Source organism: Macroventuria anomochaeta (genome assembly GCF_010093625.1).
Source record: "Macroventuria anomochaeta strain CBS 525.71 unplaced genomic scaffold BU25scaffold_1, whole genome shotgun sequence".
Classification (NCBI taxonomy): Eukaryota; Fungi; Ascomycota; class Dothideomycetes; order Pleosporales; family Didymellaceae; genus Macroventuria; species Macroventuria anomochaeta.
Window position 1 is genome coordinate 136,877 of NW_022985362.1, and position 25,756 is coordinate 162,632.

The 25,756-nt window shown below is 54.2% G+C and overlaps 11 protein-coding genes across 11 annotated transcripts; 8 read left to right on the plus strand and 3 right to left on the minus strand.

Annotated features, from left to right (window-relative positions):
- Positions 1–2,430: 2,430 nt before the first annotated feature.
- BU25DRAFT_452987 (uncharacterized protein) lies at positions 2,431–2,940 on the plus strand (the record flags this gene model as incomplete). The annotated part of the gene is made up of 1 exon (XM_033700058.1): positions 2,431–2,940. The coding sequence occupies one exon, from the start codon at positions 2,431–2,433 to the stop codon at positions 2,938–2,940; it is 510 nt and encodes a 169-aa protein (XP_033567371.1).
- Positions 2,941–4,354: 1,414 nt separating this feature from the next.
- On the minus strand, positions 4,355–6,883 carry BU25DRAFT_486349 (uncharacterized protein). The gene is made up of 4 exons (XM_033700154.1): positions 6,739–6,883; positions 6,648–6,683; positions 6,363–6,594; positions 4,355–6,169 (listed from the first exon to the last, which is right to left on the minus strand). Exons 1-4 carry the CDS (start codon positions 6,753–6,755, stop codon positions 4,661–4,663), a joined length of 1,794 nt encoding a protein of 597 aa, XP_033567372.1. The 5' UTR covers positions 6,756–6,883; the 3' UTR covers positions 4,355–4,660.
- Positions 6,884–7,002: 119 nt separating this feature from the next.
- On the plus strand, positions 7,003–7,841 carry BU25DRAFT_435766 (uncharacterized protein). The gene is made up of 2 exons (XM_033699983.1): positions 7,003–7,212; positions 7,262–7,841. Exons 1-2 carry the CDS (start codon positions 7,025–7,027, stop codon positions 7,608–7,610), a joined length of 537 nt encoding a protein of 178 aa, XP_033567373.1. The 5' UTR covers positions 7,003–7,024; the 3' UTR covers positions 7,611–7,841.
- On the minus strand, positions 7,652–11,102 carry BU25DRAFT_486350 (uncharacterized protein). Its single transcript, XM_033700155.1, has 2 exons — positions 10,106–11,102; positions 7,652–9,676 (listed from the first exon to the last, which is right to left on the minus strand). The coding sequence occupies exons 1-2, from the start codon at positions 10,811–10,813 to the stop codon at positions 7,835–7,837; spliced, it is 2,550 nt and encodes an 849-aa protein (XP_033567374.1). The 5' UTR covers positions 10,814–11,102; the 3' UTR covers positions 7,652–7,834.
- A 563-nt stretch (positions 11,103–11,665) lies between these two features.
- On the plus strand, positions 11,666–14,723 carry BU25DRAFT_1533 (WD40 repeat-like protein). Its single transcript, XM_033699424.1, has 4 exons — positions 11,666–11,886; positions 11,939–12,096; positions 12,148–12,299; positions 12,346–14,723. Exons 1-4 carry the CDS (start codon positions 11,850–11,852, stop codon positions 14,636–14,638), a joined length of 2,640 nt encoding a protein of 879 aa, XP_033567375.1. The 5' UTR covers positions 11,666–11,849; the 3' UTR covers positions 14,639–14,723.
- Positions 14,724–14,995: 272 nt separating this feature from the next.
- Positions 14,996–17,031, minus strand: BU25DRAFT_405124 (tubulin nucleotide-binding domain-like protein). The gene is made up of 5 exons (XM_033699701.1): positions 16,890–17,031; positions 16,754–16,794; positions 16,531–16,633; positions 15,948–16,478; positions 14,996–15,897 (listed from the first exon to the last, which is right to left on the minus strand). The coding sequence occupies exons 1-5, from the start codon at positions 16,912–16,914 to the stop codon at positions 15,245–15,247; spliced, it is 1,353 nt and encodes a 450-aa protein (XP_033567376.1). The 5' UTR covers positions 16,915–17,031; the 3' UTR covers positions 14,996–15,244.
- A 234-nt stretch (positions 17,032–17,265) lies between these two features.
- Positions 17,266–18,066, plus strand: BU25DRAFT_452993 (uncharacterized protein; the record flags this gene model as incomplete). Its single annotated transcript, XM_033700059.1, has 3 exons — positions 17,266–17,556; positions 17,612–17,858; positions 17,906–18,066. 3 exons carry the CDS (start codon positions 17,266–17,268, stop codon positions 18,064–18,066), a joined length of 699 nt encoding a protein of 232 aa, XP_033567377.1.
- Positions 18,067–18,204: 138 nt separating this feature from the next.
- On the plus strand, positions 18,205–18,537 carry BU25DRAFT_307189 (uncharacterized protein; the record flags this gene model as incomplete). The annotated part of the gene is made up of 1 exon (XM_033699462.1): positions 18,205–18,537. A coding segment is annotated over one exon (333 nt), but the record flags the coding sequence as incomplete, so codon positions are not given.
- Positions 18,538–18,878: 341 nt separating this feature from the next.
- Positions 18,879–20,242, plus strand: BU25DRAFT_405126 (Aldo/keto reductase). The gene is made up of 3 exons (XM_033699702.1): positions 18,879–19,325; positions 19,400–19,559; positions 19,607–20,242. Exons 1-3 carry the CDS (start codon positions 19,139–19,141, stop codon positions 20,151–20,153), a joined length of 894 nt encoding a protein of 297 aa, XP_033567379.1. The 5' UTR covers positions 18,879–19,138; the 3' UTR covers positions 20,154–20,242.
- Positions 20,243–20,654: 412 nt separating this feature from the next.
- Positions 20,655–22,954, plus strand: BU25DRAFT_355313 (DUF382-domain-containing protein). Its single transcript, XM_033699574.1, has 2 exons — positions 20,655–20,917; positions 20,972–22,954. The coding sequence occupies exons 1-2, from the start codon at positions 20,834–20,836 to the stop codon at positions 22,598–22,600; spliced, it is 1,713 nt and encodes a 570-aa protein (XP_033567380.1). The 5' UTR covers positions 20,655–20,833; the 3' UTR covers positions 22,601–22,954.
- Positions 22,955–23,242: 288 nt separating this feature from the next.
- On the plus strand, positions 23,243–25,483 carry BU25DRAFT_1580 (uncharacterized protein). Its single transcript, XM_033699425.1, has 3 exons — positions 23,243–23,430; positions 23,510–24,010; positions 24,062–25,483. Exons 1-3 carry the CDS (start codon positions 23,372–23,374, stop codon positions 25,212–25,214), a joined length of 1,713 nt encoding a protein of 570 aa, XP_033567381.1. The 5' UTR covers positions 23,243–23,371; the 3' UTR covers positions 25,215–25,483.
- The last annotated feature ends 273 nt before the right edge of the window (positions 25,484–25,756 follow it).

Genomic DNA, 25,756 nt, shown 5'->3' on the forward strand with positions numbered 1-25,756 from the left:
GGTCTTCACAAAAATATCTTAAGGACAGGATTCGCCTGTCTGGAGTAAAGAGGACGAGCCTGGTACCCCTGAAGACGACCCGAGCGGCAGTGGAAATGAGAGCGTCAGACGCCTGGGCAACCGAGGCCCACGCACGACATCGTATTTCATAGGCCAAGCCTACCTAATTCGATAGCTCCTGCCAAATCAATTGAAGCCCGGCGCCGTCGCTTCGAACATGAGCTGAGCGACATAAACAGGGCTACGATGCGTAACAACCATCACAGATCAAAGCGCAATCACGACGTCGTGTCGTGCGCAACGTGGCCCGGATTGTGGTGTTTGGTGTTGCACAACGCATGGAGTTGTGCACGCGTTGTTCGGTATCTTCCAGCAAGCCAGACCCTAGCTGCTCGGCAGCACGGCCCACCGAACAGCGCACCTGGGCAGCGACATCCTCGCCTGTCATGTTCATCACAATTTCACAATCTTAATGCCTCATTTACGAGGCTGATATCAGCGAAGACCGGAGATTCTGGACTTTTGATAATCTACTGCCCTTGTCGATGATCATTACACACTCACGCGATGAGCGCATACATACAGCAGAGCCCCGGTATCCGGGATTGTGAACTCGACTTGGTGGCTTCGCCGATCTGTCTTTGGCAGCAGCAGCGTCGTCTTCGATTCTGCATTCGAGCTTTTGACGTTACAGTAAAATGGCCAAACTCGGCCTGTCATGAGGACGAAGCCAATGTGCGGAATGGAAAATACCATGATACTTCTTTGCGCACCGCTATGAACACTGCGAACGCAATACAGAGGCCATGTGTTTGATGCAGTAAATCCTTCTGCAGCCATGCATGGAGTTGTTGGGCACGCACTCGCGACACTGACTTTCGTTACCATGGTTCAGAAAGGGTTCTCGATAACTGTTATCTGAGCAGAGACAAAGGGTCAGCATGGTGCGTGCATCTACTCGGGAGGAGAGTTTTATGGTACCGAAAGGTAACAATCTATACAACCTTACACTCTTGTGTCTCTTCCTCTATCATTTCTAGCCTACAAGCGCAATATCAATATGAACCTGACTCGCGATTTGAAAAGAAAACGGCAAACAGCGGTTGGCGCACCGTCGAAGTTCTTGACCGAGGACGAGTTGCATGAATTCAGCTTATTACCACTGCCCTATCCATGTCGGCGATGCTAACCCCCAGGATGGGTGCAATCGCTTTTCAAAGGACAAGGTCCCAAGAGATCGTGCGACCCCTATCTTTCGAAGTTCCCTCAGATTCTAATCCGCAACACTGAGGAACTCGCACTTGTAGGATCGGAATTTGTGGAAGGGTTGAGATGTTGATTGATCCTTAGAGCTATGGGCTAGAATCGATCGAGACTATATAGTAGAAGGGGATAGCAGTGAAGGGTTAGGGAAGCAAACTGAGCTAACCAAATGAGCTGGACAATCAGTGCAGCGGACCGTTAGCAAACACTGCAACGGACCGCTAGCAGCAAACAGATGGCGATTGGTGGATACCTTCACTCCCTCCGACAGAATTCGAGGTGGCCGAACACACAGCTTCGGGACCAATAACAGCACCCCTCAGGGTGTTTGCAGTCTACAACGACGCACGCGAAGGTCTCCAGAGAACAAAGAGCGGGGAAATCCAAGTCGGCAAGGAGCTGTATACTCCGTTGGAACTTGAAAGTATATCAATAACAGCGAGCGATACTCTTCCAAATGAACGCACAATTGCCGATTAGTATTGGCAAAGAAGTGTCAGTACCCAGTCGAAAGTTGACATCGTACCTTTTGGCGAACACTGCAGAAACATATCCAATTACTGAAGGATACTCATACATCGAGTAACGAAGACGCTCGACCACAAGCACGCAGAAGTTTCTTGGAGTATATTGTCCTCAGCTCCTGCTCCAAGATACATACCCATTCCCAAGACGGAATCACAAATTTGCCTTCTTACGAAACCATCTTCATACCCGGAAAAGCGCTCGCTTCAGACAGGGGCCCTCTCCCACACCATTGCCTGCATGACATTCTCAAATCAGCAAAAAAAGATCGTGTACTTCGTCCGTTCAAACGGACTGAACGCGATGCGGTATTGCAAATTCTGAGAGCCTTGCGACAAAGCGCAGAACGCCAGACTAAAGCCTCTTGTAGGAAGGGCTGCATACAATGCAAGATCAGATTCTGATCAAGCACTTTGCTCAATTCGAGGCTGATCTTTCCGACAAGAACGGAAGAGTCTGCTATAACATCAACACACTACCATATATTCAGACCCTGATCTTTATCGTTATCAGGAAGGTGTCCGAGAGCGTCCAAAATCTTGTTAACGTGACACAGCAGGCGCAGGCGTACAAGGTCGAGCCTGATGACAGGAAGGAGTTAGATTTGGCTGACCTGGAAGATTCGGTTCTTGAGGCGTGTCAATGGCTCCATATGCTGCACTTATTGACGCAGAGTCTGCGAATGTTCGTCCATGCGACGCCGACGTTTTTGCGTTCGGTGTACGCCTTGGAGACACCCCAAAGCACCACAGTGAACGTCCAACGACTGGCCGTAAAGATTCCGTAAATGGCATGAAGGGGTCGTGGGAAGATATAGCGCTCAAGTGGCTCGACACGATCTGCACCCACCAGTCTGCCTACTTTGCCTTGGCAAGCAAGCCTAATCCCAAGTCTTATCACAAGCATGTCGGTCGGATCATCGCGAACGCGACTATCGAACTCGTCAGGAAGGACGCCAAATACGAAGATAATCAGTTATTCATTGCCAAATGCGAGCGCGACGCCATACTGGAGTGGCTGGCAAACAACAACAATATTTCCTCGTCAGTCAATATGCACGACCTATTCGACCCTGACAAAGAAACGACCAACTTCACCGGCACATCCTCTCCCTCTCTCTCTCCCTCCTCTCCTCCGACTTCGAAATCCTAGTCTCCCAAACTGGCAGCGCCTTATCCCTACACTACCAAAACCACTATCGGTACCTCCTCTCCAAGGACCGAACTGCACGGCTCAAAAAGCAAGAGCGCGCACGAAGATCCATCGTAGCCTCACACCCCTACTGTCCAGCCTGCTACACCCTCGAAACTAACCGTCTCGAAGTACCCCATGAATGGCGCGAGTGGACACCGACCCGGCTCCCGCCGTGGATTCCGGGGATGCGAGTCTTGAGGTGCTGGGGCTTGCTAGACGGGGGTTGAGGATGCGATTTCGGAGGATATTGGGGGAGATTGAGGAACTGGAGAAGGGAGGCAAAGGAAAGCAGGAGGTTCCCGAGCTCGGAATAAGCAGATTTGAGGATTCGGGTTCGCTGAGCGTGACACCGATTGATGCATAGTAAAGCCCCTTGTGGTAGGATCGAACTCCCTTCAGGAATGAAGACCCATGAGAGAACCATGGAGGCAGTCAAGGTATCAGGTCGAATGTCAAGAATGATAAATTCGAGTATGCCACATGTGGAGAATCGAGGATCCCCAAAAAAATCCCCCATGAGGTACTCAAGACATCAGCCCTAAGGTCGATGATCGGCAAATCAGGAACTCTGATTGTTGGGGACTGTAGGCACAATTGAAAGACTCAGAAAGCACTCAAGAACTCTTCCGTGGTTCCAATTGCTAATGGCATCGCGGAAGGCACACGACATATGTGCTTGCCGTGTATCACGGATGGTGGCAAGAACTGTCGATGGCTATATCAATGGGACTAGCTTCTGCAGCACAATTTCGAGCACACGTTATCCTGTGAAGTTGCACGTCTCCCCCTTTTTTTGAGTGCTGTGTATTGTGACAAGGCGCAGTCGTCACGAAGAAATTTAGTGCAACGGGATCAAATGGTGCGAAAAGGTCTATTGAAGCAAAACTACAGAAGCAAACCAAGCAAACGGGACTAAGTCCCAATGAATAGACGCCCAGAAGAGATTGCACATGGAACAATGATCCAGGAGCAGACGAGAAGCAATGAACAAACTAGAAAGGAGTAGAACAAGACAACAGGCACAGAGAGACAGAGACACAACAGACAAAAGAAGGAATAGAGAAATACGAAATCAAACTGACCGGGCGTGAATATCCAAAAAAAAAAACCCCCCTGAGCATACAGCTCATACGCCCTCGCACTTGATCTCGCATGGCCACAAGCATGGCAGATCGCGGTTCCCAAACACTGACCTATCCAGTCCTTCTGAAACTACGCCTGATCACGACCGCTAGGCTCATGTAACGCTAAGACGATGCCGACACGGGTAGCAGATACATGAAATGACTTTAAAAAGTGAAGTCAACAGGCGATCTCAACATTTATATGGGCGGGCACACAAGTAGCAAAGAGTCCAATGTGATGATGGCACGGAAGATCCGGTCTCGTTCTTGATTATTTGATGTTGTTCATCTTTCTCATGACAGTGTCATGATATTCATCTGTATCCGCTTGCATGGCCTCGAGCTCATGCACCGATCCAAGAAACTCCAAAGACCAAGCCCATAGGGCAGTGACTGTGTGAAAGTACTTGTACAAGTCGCTCAAGTAGACGGAAGATAGCAAGATGACTAGGAAATAGTTGGTCAAAGCCAACCTCATAGCAGAAGATCCAACCCATACGCGTGAAGTGCATATCCTATGGAATGGGGTGAGTCGATCAAATCGCCGCACCAGTTTACTGTGCGGCAGGCTGGTCGAACCCAGCACCACCACGGGGCGCACCGCGACCGCCGCGGAAGCCAAAGCCTCCACGTCCGCGACCACGACCCCTGCCACGGCCTCGGTAGCCGCCACGGTAGCCGTCAACGCTTCCTTGACCAAAGGTCTCCATGTTCTTGTTTCGCTCAGCCGCGCGGAACTCCTGACCCCGGCGGCTGGCAGCCTCTTCGCGGTCTTTCAGCTCTGAGGAGATGTTGTCAAAGAAACTGGAGCTCTTGTTGTAAGACGCAACAGGAATAACAACATCGTCTGAAGTCTCGGCAGCACCGTTCTGTCCGTTCGCGGTTGCCTCGATGGTTGATGGTACGCCTTCGCCGAGCGGTGATCCCGAGGCAATAGCTTCCTTAACCATATCCTGCTTGTTGAACTTGGCGTTCGCGGCATCAAAGTCGTAGTCTGCGGTCGGCACCTCCATCTTTGGCTGCTGCTGTTGAGGCTGGTGGTGGTGATAAGCGCCTCCTCGACCACCTCGACCACCTCGGCCGCCTCGGCCGCCAAAGCCGGCACCAGCCCCGGGGTTTCGCGGCTGGCGAGCGTGCTGCTCACGCTCACGCATACCTTCTACTTTCTTTGCGAGATTGTTCGTGGGATCAGAGGCTGGTGCCTGAGCTTGACCACGGTTCTGCAAGTTGAGCTTAGCCATAGCCTCGGCGACGGCAGCTGTGGCCAACTGAGTCGCGCTGTTCTGCTGGCCAGTGACCTGCTGAGGCTGCTTTGCAGGTGCGGGAGCCTGCTGCTGTGCTCGAGGCATTGACTTGTTCACGTTCGGGCTTGCGATAGGTACCGCTGGGATGATACGGCCACCCTTAGGTCCACCTGGCGTCTTTTGCGCACCACCCTGCTGTGCGGGCTTGGTGTGCGGCGGTGCCAGAGCGGCTGCGACGTCAGGCTTCGACTCAACGGGCGGCGGTGGAGCCTGCTTAGCGGCAGCTGCAAGAGCAGGAGCTTTTCCAGCCTGCTTTGCGTCTACCTTAGGCTCTGCGGCTTTGGCGGAACCATCAGCCTCAGCGACGTTAGGTTGCGCCGGTGACTGTTCCTCCTTCGCAGAAGTCCCAGCTGGTGCAGCGCCGCGAGGCCCGGCCGGTGGCTGGTTCTGGTTCTGGTTCTGGTTCTGGTTCTGGTTCTGGTTCTGGTTCTGGTTCTGGAAGCCAGGAGGACCCATGGGCATGTTGGGAGGGAAAGGACCAGGAGGGCCGTTAAAGCCCTGTCCGGGTGGGAACCAGCCTGGAGGTGGTGGTCCGTAAGGCGGCATGCCGAAACCACCAGGGCCTCCAGGGAACGGTCCTGGACCGCCAGGGAAGCCACCCTGAGGAGGGAAACCTCTTCCATATGGACCTGGGCCACCAGGGCCGAAGGGAGGATAGCCGCCGGGCGGGAACTGTCCTTGCTGTGGGAAGTTCGGCGGCCCTTGTTGCTGGCGTGGTTGGTCTTGTGGGGCGTCCTGGCGTGACTGGCCTTGCTGTACCTGTTGCGCACATAGAGTCAGCCAAGGAGTCATGCAGAAGCTGGACAATAGGTGGCTTGTATATGAGGTACTCAGAAGGAAGGCAACGGAAGATATCCACACGGTTTTGCGCTCTCGGTGGTTTAAATGATTTACATCCGAAAATTTTACATCACTGGACCAGAAGGTTGGAGAATGGGTGGGGTAGACTTACTCCGATGATGGCTGGGTCCTGGGGCATAGCAGGAGGGGCCTTCTCTTTGACCTGTTCCTCGATGCGCAGATCCTTCACATCGCTTCCTCTGAAAACGATCTGTTCGTAGATGACATCTGAGGGTGGGTACTCGTCCTTGCCGCCCTTGCGGCCCTCGGTACCGAACGAGCGCACATTGTCTAACGAGACTGTGGAGGCTTCTGAGTTGATCTCAACGAGTGTACCGACATAGCTGCGACGCGTCAGTGTGAGCGCCCAATGGCTCCTCAATGGACGCTTACTAACCGGATATCGCTCTTGGAGATGAGCGATATGCGAGAACTACGCGTGGCACGTCAGCGGGAGCTCCAGCGTGATGGAACCAGCTGCGACTGACCCGATGAACTCGGACATGGCGGCGGACTGGGGGGTATCAAAACACGTGTAAGAGATGAACTGAAGCTCAATGAAGGAAGGGGAAGTAAGGGAAGTCGTACGGTATTCGTGAAGAAGGGGCGTTGGGGGTGGCTGTGGTGTGAAAGGGAAGAGCTTGTGTGGGAAGAGAAGGAGCGATCGTGGGGCTGGTAATAGAAGGTCTTGGCGAGTTTCCGTTAGCGAGCTTCGAGCTTCGGTGCCGATGTCACCTTTACCCCACACCTCATGCACCGCCGTAGCTGATCGCAATGAGTGCTGCTGGAGTTGAAGCTGGCGCTTCTGATGGCTTGAATGACGTATATGAGGCGCTTGAGAGATACAACTGGGATGACGATGTCGAGTTCCAAGCTGGTCTGAGTGCCATCCTCGGCAGCAACAGCTCGCCAGAGCAAGCCGCTGAGCTAGCCCTGCGAGCGCGTTGCTTCTACTATGCCAGGCATGTAGAACTCCGAATCGTATACGGACTGAACGCTGACTGTGCGAAGGAAGTTCAATACTACCGTTGACTTCGAAGCATACAAAGCGTACCGTGACGTCCGTGGTCGGCCTCCACCACAGACGACTGGCGTGCAACCGCTCGACTTCAGCGAAGCTACCTATGATACGCCGAGCGACGTGGTGCCAGCGCCTACGAACCCAAGTGAACCTCCAGCGCCGTACCCCACCTCGTTTGCGCATATTGTAGAGCTCATCACGAGTGGGCAGCCCATTCCTGGAATCAAGGAGATACCAAACACTGTCTTGGAGGGACAGGGCACACCGGCTGAGAAGCCAAAAAGGAGAAAGCCCTGGGAGAAGGACGAACCTGCAGTAGCGGCTGAGGGAGGAGCGTGAGTCATGAAGAGGATTGTAGACGAAGACGATAATGCATGTCACCACGATACCCGGTACGGGCATTAGTTGCTGTGAGCTTGTCCAGACAAGCCCATGTTCTGTATACAAACAACAAGAAGGCTGTACACGCTCTTCGCAGGAGCTACCAAGAACCACGTACCAAGGATGTCGAAATATTGGGGTATATAGCAAAACCAGTCAAGAAACAAGCACCAAATTCCAGCTTACAACACGGCCTCGAGGATCTTCTCTTTCAGATTTTTGACTTCTTCCTGACTCTCCCACAACTTCCTCTGCGCATCCTGGAACTTTTTCTTCCACGCTGCCGTCGCGTGTTCACCGGGTTCCACACGATCCGGCTCCTGCGCACCTGCCACCGTATCCTTGTGCTGAGTATCCTCGGCTGTAGCGTGCAGACCTTTAGCTGTCCACTCGCCGGACAGCCCACCGAACGACACGGCGAAAAAGACATCGAATGTCTCTTTGACCATTCCGGAGCCATTCATGCTCTCTGTGTCATCTTCGTTGTCTTCAATGGGACTCTCATACCCATCGCCTCCCACGCGGAAACGTGCGCACTCGACTCTCTTGACTCCGCCACTTGATCCTCCCAGATCGATGCCTGCTGCGTTCGATAGTCCGAGACAGCTGCTGATTGCTATGCCTAGTACCTGATCGCTCAGGACCTTTGCTGGTGGTGTGTGTCCACCTGAAGGCTTGGAGTAGAGTGGAAGCAGTATCGCCGAAGCCAGGTTCTTCGCTTCATTACCTCGCAGACGCTTACACCGACCAGTAAGTGGCGCACGAATAAGTTCGGCAGCTAAGGCACGATTGAGTGTGTCGAGCGGTATCGACGGGAGCGAAGGCGTTGATGTCGATATAGTTGCCTCGCTTTGTGATCGTGGCGGTGGCTGTGGTTGAGCTGGAGTCTCGATCGGAGTGAAGTGACCGTGGAATTTGTGATGAGTGTTGCCTCCAAAGGAATGCGCCGAAAAGCTCCGCTCAGACCCAAAGCTGATTGCAGAGGATGCAGCTGCGGTGCTTGGGGTAGGACCTTCCTCACCATTGACGAGTACAGTGGGGGTAATGAGGCGTACGGGGTTGCCGATATTCTGCGGTACTTGTAGGCTCAGACGTTGTCTTTGAGTTCCGCCAGCACTTATGACTGGCGATTCTCCTGTCGAGGGCGGGAGTGCTGATGCCGGTGTCGGTGGAAAACGAAAAACTGGCTCAGGTGGTGGTGATTTAGACTGTGCTCGCTCTACAGCTGGCGTCAGAGCGCCGGAGTGCCTTTGCACGTCAACAGGTGTGCCTTCCCTGCTTGGGTTAACGGGGAACGTCACGAAAGGTCCATCTCGAGTAGAGCGATTGCTGGGTGGTCGGCCTCGTGGCTTTCCGCCAGGCGTTGTGCTACTGGCCGACCAGGCTGACGAGACAGCTGGTCCATGACGACGTCGTGCGCGTGGTCTTGCACTGGACGGGGTCACTGCTGACTGAGGTTCGTCGAAGAAATGATGCGCGGACGATGGCGTTACAGCCGATAACGGATGGGGCGTCGCTGGCTCCTGTGAGTTGAGTCGCCAACGAATATGTTGTCCTCCAGACATAGGCGACGCGGAGTACGGAGTCAGGTTCTCATTCTGCTTCAAACGATGGGAAGCATTTAGAACAGAGGCAGGAGTGATCGCAGATGCTGCTGTCCAAGGGTCGTGTGGTGTTAAGAAACCGCCCATGTGATGATCAGGGTGAGCACTGGTAGGATACGCTGACTGCGGTTGTAGTGCATTGCCGAACGGTATCGAAGTATCAAGCTGAGGTCGCTTGCGCGCGGGAGTGTCGATTTCAGCTTCCAATTCCTCGTCCACATCATCAGCTTTGCGTCGCCCACGTTTCGGCTTGAACTTGGGGTCAAGTGCTCGGATGGCCAGATCCTCTTCCAGTGATACACCATCTCGGCCTTCTTCTGGGAAAGGATCGTGTGGTGGAGGTATTTGTAGGTAGTAAGGGTGTTGCTTGCCAAGCATGTACTCGAAGAAGGCATCAATGTGCATAGCGCGCATCCATCGCTGCCGAAAGTCAGCATCTTTTCAAGTTGCATTCGAGAGGCATCATGAGTAAATATGAGAGAAAAAGAAGCGTCTCCTAAACAACGGCTGATTACCAATAAGGCAGTGTGCGCGAGGTAACACGCATCACATTTGACCAGCTTGTTGAGAACAAGTAGCCCAACGATAGCCGCCTCGTTCGATAGATCCATGCATCTGTGCCGCGCTCCTTCCTGCGAAGTGGCTTGGTCCAGGCTGGATTTCGACAGTGCTCACCGCATCGACTGCGCCGCATCACAGAGATGCATAGCTCCACTCATTTACGGACTCGAAATCAAAGGGGCAAGCGAATAAGACATAGCACAGAGAAAAAGTCTGGCAAGTTTGCAATTGAGAAGACATGGAATGGCTTGAGATGGTGTGGAGTGGATGCAAGTAGATTTTCCTTACCTTCAATCTCACAGAGTATTGCTGGACTTTCTGTGTGCTCTGTCCCTTGACGGTGTCTGGCGGTGATACGCCAAGATCCAAAGCTAATTGTGTCCAGGTTTTGATCTCTCCGGTGCTGAACTTTCCTATCAACTCGAACAGTGCCCATGTGCTGAAGGCGTTTCCGTCACTCTTTGGCGGCATTCGAAAGAGCTTCACTAGTTCAGACGTGTCTGTGGATAGGGCGAAGCTAGGATTGCAGTACAAGATAAAGCTGGCGAAGGCATTGTCGATAGTGTCGTCGGACACGTCTTGCGAAGGAAGAGAGCGATCGTCTGGCGTGTAGCTGGGGGCTGCGTGCTTCGCCTGGCTGGTGGGCGTTACTGCGGCGGAGTAGCGCGGCGAGGCATTCGAGGGCGTGGAAGGAGGCTGTGAGTTGCGCGCCATGTCTCCATAGAAGCCGTTGGCAAGGTGTGCACTAATGAGCGAGGCATTGTCGGGCTGAAGCAGGTTGTTTGGCGCAGAGTGAGAGATCACAGACATAGGCGCATGTCCATTGCGGTTGGCACCTGTGCTCTGCTCAAGGCTCGGATCAATTGCTGGTACACCAGCGGAAGGGTGCCGAAATGGTGAAAACGCCGGGTTGCCGTTGTTCGCCGCGTGCTCGTAGTTGGCTGTAAGGTGGAGGCTATGATCCGAATCTGGCTCGTCGCCATAGTCGACTTGCATTGTTTGATTATTATGGAGGCTGCTTGGGCCTGTCAGCGCTCCATTCGCGCTCTGTGAGATCTGCGAATCGCAGTCGCGTTGAGAGCGCAGTGCGAAACAAGCAGTATGAAGATGAGCGCAGTATCAGGATTGCGAAGCCAGCGCGAGAACGCCAAACGATAGGATGCGATGCGCCCAGCGCTGTCGCCGAGTTGCGAGTGCCTCCAGAGGGGTTGCAATAGAGTCGCTGCGGCGGCGCGTTGGTATGGGGTCTGAGAGCGTGTGGATGAGAGGTAATTTGCGATGTTACGGCGGCTCGACGCTGTCTGGTTTACTCCTTCGGGCACATTTGGGGGCACTCCTGCAGCTGAATTGCGTGCTAATTATAACTCGGTCCTCTCGCTCGTTCTGGTCAACTGCACGAGGCATCACGGCTGCGACGTCTGTGAGTGGCTAGATAATCCGCCGAAGGAGATCCTGACCACACGACTGGATTGTGTTTCTTAAGCTTGGTTTCAGACTTGCTCACATGGACCGTTTCTTTACGAGCTAAGCTATAATATCAGAACTATGACAAGAGCTTTGGGCTTGTCAAAGTTATGTGATCTTGCTCGGCATGTCTGAGGTCACCTTGTGCAGAATGAATGCAGGCGAGAGTCTGTCGCAGGTCGACTATGAAAGCTGACATACGAGATGTGCTGTTAATATGTCTTCTTCAACCGAGGACTTCTTTTTTGTGGGCTCGTTCGTGTGCAGTAGTGAACTGAACGTCATCAGTGTTGTGCCTTGGCCTTTGTCAGGATGGGTATCGTCTTGAAGCATCACAACCAGTGACTGTGAGCCTTCGAATGACCACAGCACTGTTCCAAGATAGCAAGAGATAAAGTCTTGCCAAACAAAAAACAGAAAGCTTGTGGATCTGTAGTGGTGAAGTCGAGGCTGTAAGATGGTGTCTCTAGCGTGATCTGTCGGCCCCACTTTTAGCCATTTAACGCGGGTCGCGTCTCTCGAACGCGTCGTGCGATGTCTGGCGCAGCAATCACCAGTTTACAGTATCATGGCCTCAGAACAGCGATTGCGTAGCCGGCAGGCTCGTATGTCTACTATTGCACGTTCTACACAACAACACACATTAACACGCCCTAGATGCCCCCGGCGCAACTTACCTTGCCTACACACCGAACGGAAAGAAACTCATAACGGCCGGAGTCGACAACTACTGCCGTGTTTTCACGACTGGGTCTGATGATGAGCCTATCACTGTAGACGATTGCCAGGAGAACAATGCGGCGGTTGTGGCTGGCGTACGTATAATTGCACTCATGAACAACTGCAGTCACTGAACAGCAAGGTAGAATGGCTTCTTCATTACCGGTTCGGAAGACGGCACAGTGAGCAAGTACTCGCTGGAAGGCAACAAGTTCGAGGAGATTCTGGTCAGGACGACATTGCCCGTGCGAGATGTGGCCTTGAGCCCTGACGGAAACTGGATCGCTGTCGCGAGCGAGTATGTTGCGGTGTTCAAAGGGTTGTGTTCATGCTGACAACCTCAGTGAGCTCTCAGTAAACGTCGTGAGCACGAAAGACATGACAAAGGTCCGGACGCTACGCGATCAGCCACGTGCAGTCAAACACGTCTCGTTCGACAAGAAGGGCGAGCACCTGGCTGTCTCCTGTACCGACGGCAATATCTACATATACAGTCTCGACGAAGACGAACCCGAGATGGTCAAGAAGGTGGATGGCATGATCAAAAGCTTGGAGACAGAGTCTGAGTCGAGCTCAAAAGTGCTATGGCATCCCGATGGAAGGGCTTTTGCTACACCCACTGCGCTCCGCGATGTGCAGGTTATGTCTACAAATGATTGGGCACGGCAGCGAGTCTTCAAGACGGGTCACACAGCGGACATCACAGCAGCAGCCTGGTCACCCAATGGTGCTCTTTTGGCAACGACTTCGAATGATCTGAACCTCAAGCTGTGGGACACAAAGACACAAAAACTGCTGAAGACGTTCGACGATGTTAAGGCAACGATTCTTGCCATGGTCTGGCACCCCAGCGAGAACATCCTATCGTACACCAACAACGAGGGCGAACTGTTCATTCACACAGACTTCGTACCAGGAGAGCACCTTCCACTACTCAACAGATCGACCGTCTCTGCACCCTTCTTCCACGACCCGTCGGAGGGCCGAGCTGGGCTTGCATCTGCACCTCAGGCGAATGGCACAACACGAGAACTGCCTGGACGACCGCGGCAAAGAGACGGCACTCCTGACTCCTTGGATGACCTTCTTGGTCCTGACTTCAGGGACGACGAAGCGAGGGATGACGGCGATGAGGATATGGAAGACTTTGTCGTTGACGACGACGGTGCAGGATACGCACAAGCAGTCAACGGTCACGGAAAGCGTACAAATGGCCACCTCAACAGTGTTGAGCCTTCGGCCAAGAAGCGTGCTACCGCCAGTGCACTCTTCCGTCCGCAGATCCACGAGCCATTTCAGCCAGGTAGTACACCCTGGAGAGGCAACAGGCGACTGCTCTGCTGTTCTTTGACTGGAAATGTCGAGACTGTTTCTCAAGAAGGCCGGCATCACACCGTCACCGTCAACTTCTACGACCAGCACACCTTCCGCAACTTCCACTTCACAGATATCTTCCTCTACGATAAGGCATGCCTAAACGAGAATGGAACACTGTTCGCATGCCAATCCAACAGCGCCGGCGATGGAAACCCAGCAATGATCTACTACCGCCCACACGAGACATGGACAACACGAACAGACTGGCGCACCAACCTCCCAACCGGCGAGTCTGTGACCGCCATCGCCCTTTCCGACTCCTACATCTGCGTGACAACCAGTACAAACTACGTCCGCATCTACTCTCTCTTCGGCCTGCCCATCCGTGTCTACCGCCAAAAGTCCTCACCAGCCGTAACCTGTGCCGCCTGGCGCGACTACATCCTCACCATCGGCAACGGGCCCATCCAGTCCGACCTGTCCACACAACTGCTCTACACAATCGAGAACGTCAAGCACGACACCATATACCAAGACTCTGACATCCTCGCACTCCCACCAAACACCACACTGGACTCAGTATTTTTCTCTGCTTCAGGGGATCCGTACATCTACGATTCCTCAGGTGTGCTCCTCACACTGCTGAACTGGCGCACCAACGGGCAAGCGCGCTGGGTCCCCATGCTGGACACAAAATGCCTCTTGCGCCTGGCGACAGGCGGGAAAGAGGAATCTTACTGGCCCGTGGGCGTCGCTTTCGACAGCGCGGGGGTCTCGAAATTCCACTGCATGATCATCAAGGGCCGTGAAAAATACCCCAGCGCACCAGTTCCACACCTCAGCGAGTTCTCCTTCCAAATCCCGCTCTCAAGCGCCAGCGATCGCAAAAAGACCATCGCCTCGCTCGAGAACGAGGAACTGAGCGACGACGAAGAAAGCACCGGCAAGAAGGGTGAAAACAAACAGCAAGAACACGAACAATCCTTCATTCTCTCCTCAACGCTGCACGCCCAGCTCTCCTCAACACTAACCCACACGCGGCCCTCGCTGAGTCAAAAACAAGACCTCACAAACCTGGAAGTCGCAATCGACCGTGCGCTGCTGCAGCTTCTGGGGCTGGAATGTCTGGCGGGCGAGGATCACGGGATGAAGGCGCTAGAGATTGTGAGTTTGATGCGAGATGCGAATGGCAAGATGTTGGATCTTGCTGGGAAGGTTGCGAGTCGATATGGGAGAGATGTGTTGGGGGAGAAGATTAGGGAACTTGCGGAGAAGAGGGCTGCTGGGGGTGATGACGAGGATGAGGATGAGTACGCTTGAGGCGTTGTTCGAGGGAAGATTGCATAATTGATTTGTTTAGCGTGATATGAGCGAGTTCGCTGTTGAATCCACGTGATCTTACAATACACGTCCACCACATGGTATACTTGACGTTCCTCTTTTGAAAACTGCGTTGCATGTCCGTTTTGCTTATTAGCGCGACATGAGCAAGTTGGCCGTTGAAAGCGTACAGCATTCCCATGCAACTCACTTACATATTGAGGCTGCTGGGAGAGATGACGAGAAGGTTGACGATGAGTGTGGCTGGTCTTTAAGAAGGTCGTGGCGAACTTGCCTTACCGTTATGTCTAACTTGATAGGAATCGATTATGGAATGAATGCACATGTGTCGCGGTGCACCCTTCGCATACTGAATACAGATGAAGCAATTTATCGTGCATTAGTAAGAGAGTAGTAACAGAGAAAGAGGATAATCCATCCCAAAACGCTTTGATATGTAAGCTAGCAGTCCAACAAAACTCCTTTGCTCGCCATCGCCAAAATGCGGTGTTGCTTCAAAAGCGTAGCTCCGACAAGAACAACCAAAGGTAGTGATGCAGGACCGAACTGCGTTTCACAACACCGCTGCGCTCAGCGCAGAAACGCTTAGTACTCAGCCTCAACACCCTCCTCACCCTCGAGCGAGTCGGCGGCAACCTCCTCGTAATCGCGCTCAAGAGCGGCCAAGTCCTCACGAGCCTCAGAGAACTCGCCCTCCTCCATACCCTCACCAACGTACCAGTGGACGAAAGCGCGCTTGGAGTACATGAGATCGAACTTGTGCGACAGAGCGGACCAGGCCTCGCTGATAGCTGTGGTGTTGGATAACATGCAGACGGCGCGGTTGACGCCAGCAAGGTCGCCGTTAGGGACGTTCTGGGGAGGCTGGTAGCAGATACCAATCTTGAAACCAGTCGGGCACCAGTCGACGAACTGGATAGTGCGCTTGGTCTTGAGGTGGGCAATGGCGGCGTGGGTGTCCTTGGGGACGACGTCTCCGCGGTAGAGCAGGCAGGTGGCCATGTACTTGCCGTTGCGAGGATCGCACTTGACCATCTGGTTGTTGGGCTCGAAGCAGGCGTTGGTGATCTCCATGACCGAGTTGGCCTCGTGGGCGGCCTTGGCGGCGGAGACAACAGGAGCGTAGGCAACGAGAGGGAAGTGGATGCGGGGGTAGGGGACCAGGTTGGTCTGGAACTCGTTCAGGTCGACGTTCAGGGAACCGTCGAAGCGGAGCGAGGCAGTGATGGAGGAGACGACTGTTCAAAGCGTCAGCCACTGTGTTAGCGAATGTGGAGCATATACATACCCTGAGCGATGAGGCGGTTCAGGTTCTCGTAGTTGGGGCGCTCAATGCCAAGGTTCCTGCGGCAGATGTCGTAGATAGCCTCGTTGTCAACCATGAAGGAGCAGTCAGAGTGCTCCAGAGTGGTGTGGGTTGTGAGGATAGAGTTGTAAGGCTCGACAACGGAGGTGGCGACCTGCGGCGCAGGGTAGACACAGAACTCGAGCTTGCACTTCTTGCCGTAGTCGACAGACAGACGCTCCATCAGGAGGGCACCGAAACCGGAACCTGTTCCACCACCGAAGGAGTGGAAAACGAGGAAACCTTGCAGACCGGAGCAGTTATCGGCGACACGGCGGACCTTATCGAGGACCTGGTCAATGAGCTCCTTTCCGACTGTGTAGTGACCACGGGCGTAGTTGTTGGACGCATCCTCCTTGCCGGTGATCATGTGCTCGGGATGGAAGAGAGAACGGTAGGTGCCAGTGCGGACCTCGTCGACGACGTTGGGCTCCAAGTCGGCGTAGATGGTGCGAGGAACGTACTTGCCCTGGCCTGCATTGTGTGTCAGAGGGGTGCGCGATTTGCAGCATGCAGGCAGCCGTACCAGTCTCGGAGAAGAAAGTGCTGAAGCCATGATCGTCGTTCTTGGCCTTGCGCTCCTCAGTGAGGTAGCCGTCGGGCTGGATGCCGTGCTCGAGGCAGTAGAGCTGTGGTGGTGCGTTAGCATACTCCCTCAGAGGCGGTCAAGGCACCCGTTGTCGCCCCCTCCTTTTCGCATTGTGGGCGACAGAGAGGTGCAGACGGCGTGCCACAAGGCTCAAACGTACCTCCCAGCATGAGTTTGCAATCTGGCAACCGGCCTGGCCGACTAGATGCGTGCAGTGTCAGTATCAACAAATATCACCAGGATGTCCCGCCCAGGACAGGGCGGTCAGGGCGCGTGCACGTGTGGGGGTTTCATACCGTTGAGGGAGATGACTTCTCTCATGGTGGATAGATGGAGAGAGTATGAATTGGAAGTGCTAGATGCCTTCTGCGCAAGAGCTGAAGGTGCTTGACGGGAGACTGCGGGTGGGGAGCAGCGGAGACGGTGTGTCGAGTGTTGTTGGCACTGCCCGTAAAAGATTTAGTGTGTTTATCACGGAAGGAGCTAGCTGGTAGCGGAGACAGGCCCGTGCGGCTTCTTCGAGACTCGGGTTACAAACCACAACCCCATCATCACAGCGACACACGCGCAAGTGAAGCTTTGCGTAGCCCAATGAAGCTGCTCTGGCCTACGTGAGAGCATGCACTTGCTTTTGTCCAGCTTCATTCTCGAGTATTGTGCTGTCCACCAAACATGCGCGTCATAGCTGCACTGCTCTGCATTGTGTCACAGGCCTGGACAGTGAATGCCAACGTCGAGAAGACCATATTTCTCGGGCCCAGCGCTGTGCCTCTCCCTGATGTCCGCCCCAGCTTAGACGACCTACGCCTGCACTCGCTGTCAAGTCTTGAACCTATTCTGTCCACGCAACTCTCTGTGCAGTTCCCTTCGAGTACGGGACCCCACGGTCTTGAATCCTGGTACCTTCTGAGTGGCCTGGAGGAGGGCAGAAGGTACGAGGTCCGCATATGCTGGCCAGCGACCGTAAGTGCATTGCTTCATGAACTGCCGGCGAAGGCATGTGTTGACCTCAATTCAGTCGCCGACCGACTTCTGGCTCGATACCTACTCAATCACCGAAGTCTTCGACACTCCGCATCTGATATCCTCTCTCGCAGAATACAGTGAGCAATTGCCGGGATCGAACTCTAGGGACAGCTTGAACAAGCAGAAATTGACAGGAGACACGCAGTCGATACTGCTTCTGCGAGTCCAGGCAGCAGCGTCATACTATTCGACTAACCGCACGTTAATGGACTACCCGCCGCCGGTCGATGTCGATATCAGTAAGTCACGGACGCATTCTACGACTTCGGGTAATTAACATATGCAGTTCTTGATCCCTTCCTCCTAAACCTCCTGCCGTGCTCCCTAGCACCGGTCGCCATATACATCACAGCTGTTGCGGTTGCAGCGTGGTTTGTCTCAGGCTACACATATCGCTGGCTGCTCTCGGTCGTCGAAGAGTCTTCCGCAAAAGCGCATGCAGATTAAATCACGTCCAATCGCAGCGAACCCACACGCTTGACGATCATGGCATCTGCTGCTGGCGCACCACCACCTCCTCCACCTCCGCCTCCACCGAGAGGTGCATCGTCTTTCGACTACCTCCCCGCTGAGCTCTTGCTGGAGATATGGGAATATCTCAGCGTCAACTCGTCCATGCAATTCGCGCTTGCGTTGTTCCCAACACTGCGCCGTCATAGTCTCGTACCTCAGCTGACCCTACCGACTTACATGCGCATAACACGCGAGGACAATGAATGTCGCACTCTCAGTGGAGGCAGCACAACTATTTTAGCGAGGCTACCAATGGAACTGTGGCTGCAAATCGCTGAGCTAGGAAACTCAAGAGACAACATCAGCCTGATGTTTGCTCTTGCTGGTCAATTCGTCCAGTTTCAAGAACGGGCAAGTAAGGAGACAAAAACAAGGTTGCATGTTTGGGCCCGACGGAAGCAATAAGGAGTCCACGTTGCTCAAGTTCTTTACATGTCGGACAGAAGTCCATTGAAAGCTGACTGCTGTACCATGTGTATCGTGTGAACATAGAGGCGAGACGCTCACTCCAGGAGCCACGCGATTGAGAACAAGAACCAGTCAGCCTAATTGTAAGACTGGAATCGCCATTAAGAACGGTGCTTTGACTGGCCAAGTGTTGCTTGCTGACATGTTTTAAACTCATCCAGGCAAGCATGTAGATCCTGCGCCGCAATACCAATGAAGACATATCTACAAAACTTATTTTTGTCTTTGATCAACATACAACCCATCAACGCATTTGCTGTCTGTAGTAGTGTGAACAGCTGTAGGTAGCCGTGCTTGCCGTTTACGATGACGTAAAACATGCTACCCCACTTTCGGCGCTTCAAGATGTCGCTATGAGAACACTGGCATGACTCGTGCTGCTCATTGTGTGTACAGTAGCCATTCTCTCATCATTCAGTTGCTGTGGCATTCGCCGGTATCGGTATATAACCCTGCTGAATCAGATACTCATACTCAGCTTCTACCCCTCCACTTCTACCCCTCATCGTATACACACAGTCGAACACCATCAACAACTATGGCGAAGCTTAACCTAACCATTCCCAACCTCAAGCTCAATGATGGAGCCTCAGTTCCCATGCTGGGATATGGCACGGGCACAGCCTGGTACAAGACCGGCGAGGAGTCCAAGATCGACCAGAGCATCATTGATGCCGTGAAGATGGCTATCAAGCTAGGATACACACATCTCGATGGAGCAGAGAGTATGTCACGCTTCAAATTCCATGAACAACGCGGGTCCTGTGGCAACTCTGAGATCACTGACGGATGAACCCAGTGTACAAAACGGAACAAGAGCTTGGAACCGGTATCAAGGAGTCTGGTGTGGAGCGCGAGAAGCTCTTTGTGACCACCAAGGTTGATAATGATAACATCCACGACATCGAAGGTGCTCTGCAAACTAGTCTGAAGAAGCTGCAGCTAGACCATGTTGATCTGTAAGAATGCTCTGACGACCTCCACGAACTCTACTGACAAAACACAGGTACCTCATTCATCAGCCATGGTTCGCGAAGACAGACGAAGACATCCAGAAAGCCTGGGCGCAGATGGAAGCCATCCAAGCCAAGGGCCTGGCAAAGTCAATCGGTGTCTCTAATTACACACCTGCCTACCTGAACGCTCTCCTGAAAACCGCCAAAGTGGTTCCCGCATGCAACCAGATCGAGTTCCACCCTTACCTCCAGCACACTGAGCTTCTTGCTCTGCACAAGCAGCATGGCATCGCCACCACAGCTTACGGCCCACTCACTGCAGCCACCAAGGCTGCACCAGGACCCCTGGACGACTACTTCGCGGCTCTGTCGAAGAAGTACGCTGTCAGCGCCGGCGAGATCTCTCTGCGATGGTGTATCGATCAGGATGTTGTACCTATTACGACATCGTCGAAGGAGCAGAGATTGAGCGATTACCTGAGGGTTGCGACGTTCAAGTTGACACCCAAGGAAATCCAGGAGATCAACCAGATCGGTCAGAAGAAGCACTTCCGTGGTTTCTGGCAGAAGAAGTTCGAGGACAGTGACAGGACTTAGACGCAGCCTTGCTGGACTGTGACCGATGAACAGACACAATTTAGTTCATGATGCATGAATAGACACGATCAACGTAGCTTGTATCTCGCGTTGCAGAAAATGCACGGCTACAAGATCTTACCCAACAACCTTGACAAATGATTTCTAGAGTCGAGATAAATAAACACGTTCTATACTATCTCTAGAGAGCACTGTAGTCTTATAGAGATTTGTGGAATTACTAGACAGCTTACATAACTAACAGAGAGTTTGTCTCTTCGCTCTGTGACCGTGCTTCTACTTACGCAGGCAATAAAATCACGTGCTCCTCCTTCGACTGGGTGGGGAGGGGAGCCAAAATATGATGCAAGGCTACATATGTGATTAAAACCTATCGTTCAAATGCTTGGAGTGCTACGCCTGAAGTATGCTGTGGTGAAGGTCTGCATCACGTAAGCTTCGATTGCGAACGTCGAGAGCTTGGCCAAAACTTTCCCGCGGTCACCTCCACCATCTTCATATCCCAACCTCATCGCGCGCAACCCTTCCATTCCACTTATTGCAGCGCACAAACACCGTGCCTAGCGCTGCTTCAACGATTCTTAAGTGCCGACCTATACGCTTTCCAGCGTTACGCGCTCGCGCGACACTCGTCTCGAGGCTCACGTTCTCTACCGCACGCATACGCCGCAACCATCACAATGTCAGGCGCAACCGCTGCAAAGGGGAAGAAGCAGGCAAACAAGAACGCCTATAGGCGCGCGAAGAAGAAGGCGCAGCGCTCTGTGAGTCTCAGATGCACAAAATGCCCTTGCATAACAGTACTAATACGTCGGCAGGAGACACCATCCGAAGCCACCGACTCTGCGCGTGAGAGCGAATCTGCTGAACCAGAAAGCGACACGAATAACGATGTACAGGCGGTGAAGTCCGCGGACTTGGTTAACATCAACGACATCTCGAACCAGTACGACCTAGACAACCCACTCTTTGAGCAGTACAAGGACATCTTCGAGAAGTTCAGGGAACGAACAGAGGAGGAGGTAGCTACTAGGGACGACGAGAAGCCTGAGATCTACTACAGCGACAATGACGATGTCAGTGAGGAAGAGGACGGCACACCGAAGATCTCGAAGAAGCAGCGCAAGGCCATGAACAAGCTTTCGGTCGCTCAACTGAAGTCTTTGGTCAGCAAGCCTGAGCTGGTGGAATGGACAGATGTCTCCTCCTCAGATCCGCAGCTACTGGTCGCCATCAAGGGTGCGAAGAACGTCATTCCAGTACCGACACACTGGTCTCTCAAGCGGGAGTACCTCTCCTCAAAGCGTGGTATCGAAAAGCCGCCTTTCGCGCTGCCGAAGTTCATTCAAGAGACCGGTATCGCTGAAATGCGAGATGCTGTCCTCGAGAAGCAGGCAGAGATGACGATGCGACAAAAGCAGCGGGAGCGCGTTCAGGGAAAGCTTGGCAAACTCGACATCGATTACTCGAAACTCTACGACGCATTTTTCCGACGCCAAACAAAGCCCGAATTGACACGGTACGGCGAGGTGTACTACGAAGGCAAGGAGTTCGAGACAAACCTTGTCAACCTGAAGCCTGGTGAGTTGAGTGAAGAGCTGAGAGAAGCCCTTGGTATGGTACCCGGTCATCCACCACCATGGCTCATCAACATGCAACGTTTCGGTCCTTCGCCCTCTTACCCTAACATGCGTATCCCTGGTGTGAACGCACCTATTCCTCCGGGCGCTTCTTGGGGATTCCAACCTGGACAGTGGGGTAAGCCACCAACAGATGATGCCGGACGGCCGCTATTCGGTGGCGACCTTTATGGCACCAGCATTCTCGAGGAGCAGCAGCAGCCTACACACGAGGGCGAGCCCGTGGAACGCACGACATGGGGTGTACTGCGTGCTGAAGGCGAGAGTGAGGACGAAGAGAGCGACGAAGAGGAGGAAGATGATGAAGAAGAAGAGGACGAGGAAGAGGATGCAAGTGGCATTCAGACATCGATGACCGGCGCTGCATCTGCCATGCCGTCTGAGATTGGCGGGACAGAGAGCATCGGTGGCGAGTTCACGCTTCGCAAGCAGCGCAAGGGAATCGAAACCGAAGAACCAGGGGCACCGCGAAGCGCATACCAGGTTCTGCCCGAAAAGAATATCTCAGCGACCGGCTTCTTCGGCGGCGAGCACGCTTACGATCTCGATGCAGCGAGGAGGGACCAGCTCGGAGCAGCTCAGAGAAAGCGAAAGGCCGGCGATGTCGATATTTCTGTGGACGTTGATCAGCTAGCGGACAGCGACAAGCTGGACAAGGACGCTTTGAAGAAGGAGTATGAGTCGAGGCAACGAGCCGAGGCCGCAGGACAGTGGCAGAGTATCGATCAAGACGATCTGGCGGACATGATAGCTTCAGAGAGCAGGAAGAGAGTCAAGAGAGAATCTGAGCGTGGCAACAAGCGGTAAACGGAAGAGGTGGATTCTTGTACAAAAGATGGGTGGCTTGACGATTGGACAGCTCGAATCGAGCCGGCGTTATGGATATCCAAGGGTTCTAAAGAATCGTAGCCAGCATTGGGATATGGCGTTACATGCGGCGACCGTCATGATCGCGCAAAATGAACAAAATCGAGCTCAAGAGCCTCCGGTCTTTCGCACCGGACAGAACAAGACGAAGCTTACAGTGATGAAAGATGTTTCAAGTGGAAGGATACAGTCAAGAGGATTCGCATGGTAACAAGAACGGTGTTGCCTTTGAGATTGCAGACGTTGCACAGCATCATCAAGAACAGTCGAAGGCTCTTCTGAAAAGGTCAAGACTCAGGTATATGATGGGGGGGGGGGGACACGTGAAGAACACTAGCCCTGGAGGAAGACGATACACCGCCATGCACCGCCTGCCACTAAATCGAACCTCAACACCGCAGCTACTGATCACCAACACGGCCAAACAGCAAGACAGCGATTCAACTTCTTGAGACGGCGCTCAGCAATTACACCCGCCGTCCATCGGCGATGCTCGACGCCCGTGTTTGGCGTGCATACACGTGACGCAAGTTATTCGCGTGTCAGAGGCTTGGCCCGGGAACTCTCAACTTTCATTGCACACCTCGACCACCAACAACCAGCCACCACCACCACCACCACCCTTACTCTACGAAGCCATACATAGCAGCAACATCACACTCGCTATCTATTGCAGCCTGAAGAATCAACAGACTTTTGACTTACGTAACAATGATGGATCGAGACCGCGAGAGAGACCGGGATCGAAGGTTTGTCAAGCCGACACCATTGTATGCGCGCCAACACAGCAGTTCAGCTATACGGTGCACGCACCATGCACACGTGAGACAGCAGCTGACATGCGAGTAGGGACGACCGATACTCGAACACGTATAGACCACGTTCACCGCGACCCCGAACCCGTTCACCTGCACCTCGCGCGGATAGCTACCGCGCAGGTCGATCACCGCCTCGTCGCAGCTCTCCTCCGCCACGACGAGGATCACCACCTCGCCGTGGTTTAGCATCTGCCGACACATACACTCCCGGAGGCAACAGTCGCCCGCCCCGGCCTAGGAGCCGCTCGCCAGCGTTTCGGAGACGATCACGCAGTCCGCGCCGCGATGACAATTGGAGGGCAAGGCCACGTTCGCCGCCCCGCCGCAACTTCTCGCCACGACGAGAGGACTATAGGAATGACCGCGCTCGATCGCCCAGGAGAGATGGGTACGATTCATACACGCGCTCGCCGCGACCGCGCGACAGGTCACCACCGCCCAGGACACGCGAAGCTTCGCCAGCTAGGAGCCGGGGGATGCGTTCGCCTGTGCGAGCAAGCCGATACGACGAGCCGCGCTCGCGCATCAACAGGTATGTTTCTGAGTGTCTGGAAAAGTACATGGGTTTCGCTGACTTGACCAGCCCGCGACGGAACTCACCTCCTCCGCGAGACAACCGCGACTTTCGACGCCGCTCGCCCTCGCCCAGACGCGAGCGCACCGATCCATACACCGCAGATACATGGCGAAGCCGTAGGTCGCCTTCCGCCAGGCCTGCATACACCTCAAACGAGGCCTCGGGCATCCAGTCTGCAGCGACTTCCCGAAGATCCTCTCCCCGTCCCAGCGTACACCCCAGCAGAGCTGCTCTTGTAGAGGACAGACCGGCCAGAGAGCCTGTTTCCGCGCCTAGATCGCCATTTCGCGAGCGCGAGAGCAGCAGAGCTCCCCGCGACAACTTCCGCGAGCGCGAAAGGGAGCGGTCGCCTCCTCGACGCAGGGATGCCAGCCCTGTTCGAGACAGGAGTCCCCCACGGAGAAGGGATGCCAGCCCTCCCAGAGGACCACGGGGCGACAGAGACAGGGAATTCGCACCACCTACTGGCCCTTCGTCTGCCCGCCGCAACGGCGATGGGGAGTTCTCAAGGGCACCGCCAACAGGGCCGTCGAGCCGTAGCTACCCTTCGCCGGCCATCTCGCCGCCTGCCGGACCTGCAGGCTTAGCATCGACGGCACCACCAGCAGGACCGCGAGGCGGTAATCCCGCGCTCAGTGCGCCTACTAGGCCACGCGGTGGGGGGCGAGGCGGCTACCCGTACGACTCACCGCGCGACTTCTCCGGCCCAGCTCGCCGTGGGTCCTGGGGCGCTGGCTCTCGCGGCGGCGGCGGTGGGTTCCGCGGTGGGTTCCACGACGGCCCTCCTTCTGGTCCTCGCGGCTCTGTCAGCGGCCCAACCAGCTTCTCGGCTACCTTCCGCGGCTCCAGCAACTCGACCGCCACGACATACCCACGCACTATGCGCTTCCGTGACCATCTCGCAGACCTACCAAAGGAGATTCCCGGCGGCCAAAAAGCACCCGAGGTGTATGACAAGAGCAAGATCCTGAGACTTGAAGAGGAAGCAAGAAAACTACGTGAGATGATCGAGAAGAAGGAAGACGCGAAGAGGGCAAAGCTGAGGGAGTGGGACGCACTGGAGAGGGATGCGGAGACGGCTCAGCTTCGCGTCGACCTGGCAGAGCAGTCGTTGCGGAACCTGAATGGCGAGACGGAGGTTAGCGGCGCTGCTTTCTAGTGTTGAGCACACGTCGCACTCTCGGTTTGAGCACACGGAGCACACGGAGCACACGGAGCACTCTGACGATGCGAAGAGCCAGACCGATTGTACTTGGCGTGTTTTGTGTACGATGGGCTGGAAAAGGCTTCTTGCATATGTCGTTCGGTTGGTAGCATTGCGCCGGCGCTGGGACTTGGCAGCATTGGCTGCATATTCGGAATCACACCCACGTGTTTCAATCATCTCCATTACCAGATCCTTCGAAAGTCGTGTGAAGCCAACGCGGGATGGTCACTCACCTTCACATCGCTCACGTGGGACGTTGAGCCAATCAAATCAACCTCCACATCGCGATGGGGCTGCTGGCGGATTTCCTCCAATGGCGATTGGCCCACGCATCCCCACCTCGATCCCTGCTCTGACTCGCAGCTGCCGCCACGCTAACTTTTTTACCTTTGACGCCTCAACTTGCTCGACCGAGGTCTTCTCGTGAGCGGTCGCAGACATGGTGGGCAAGCAGGTAGGCGCAGGACTGCAGCGGGAAGAGGAATCACAGGCCT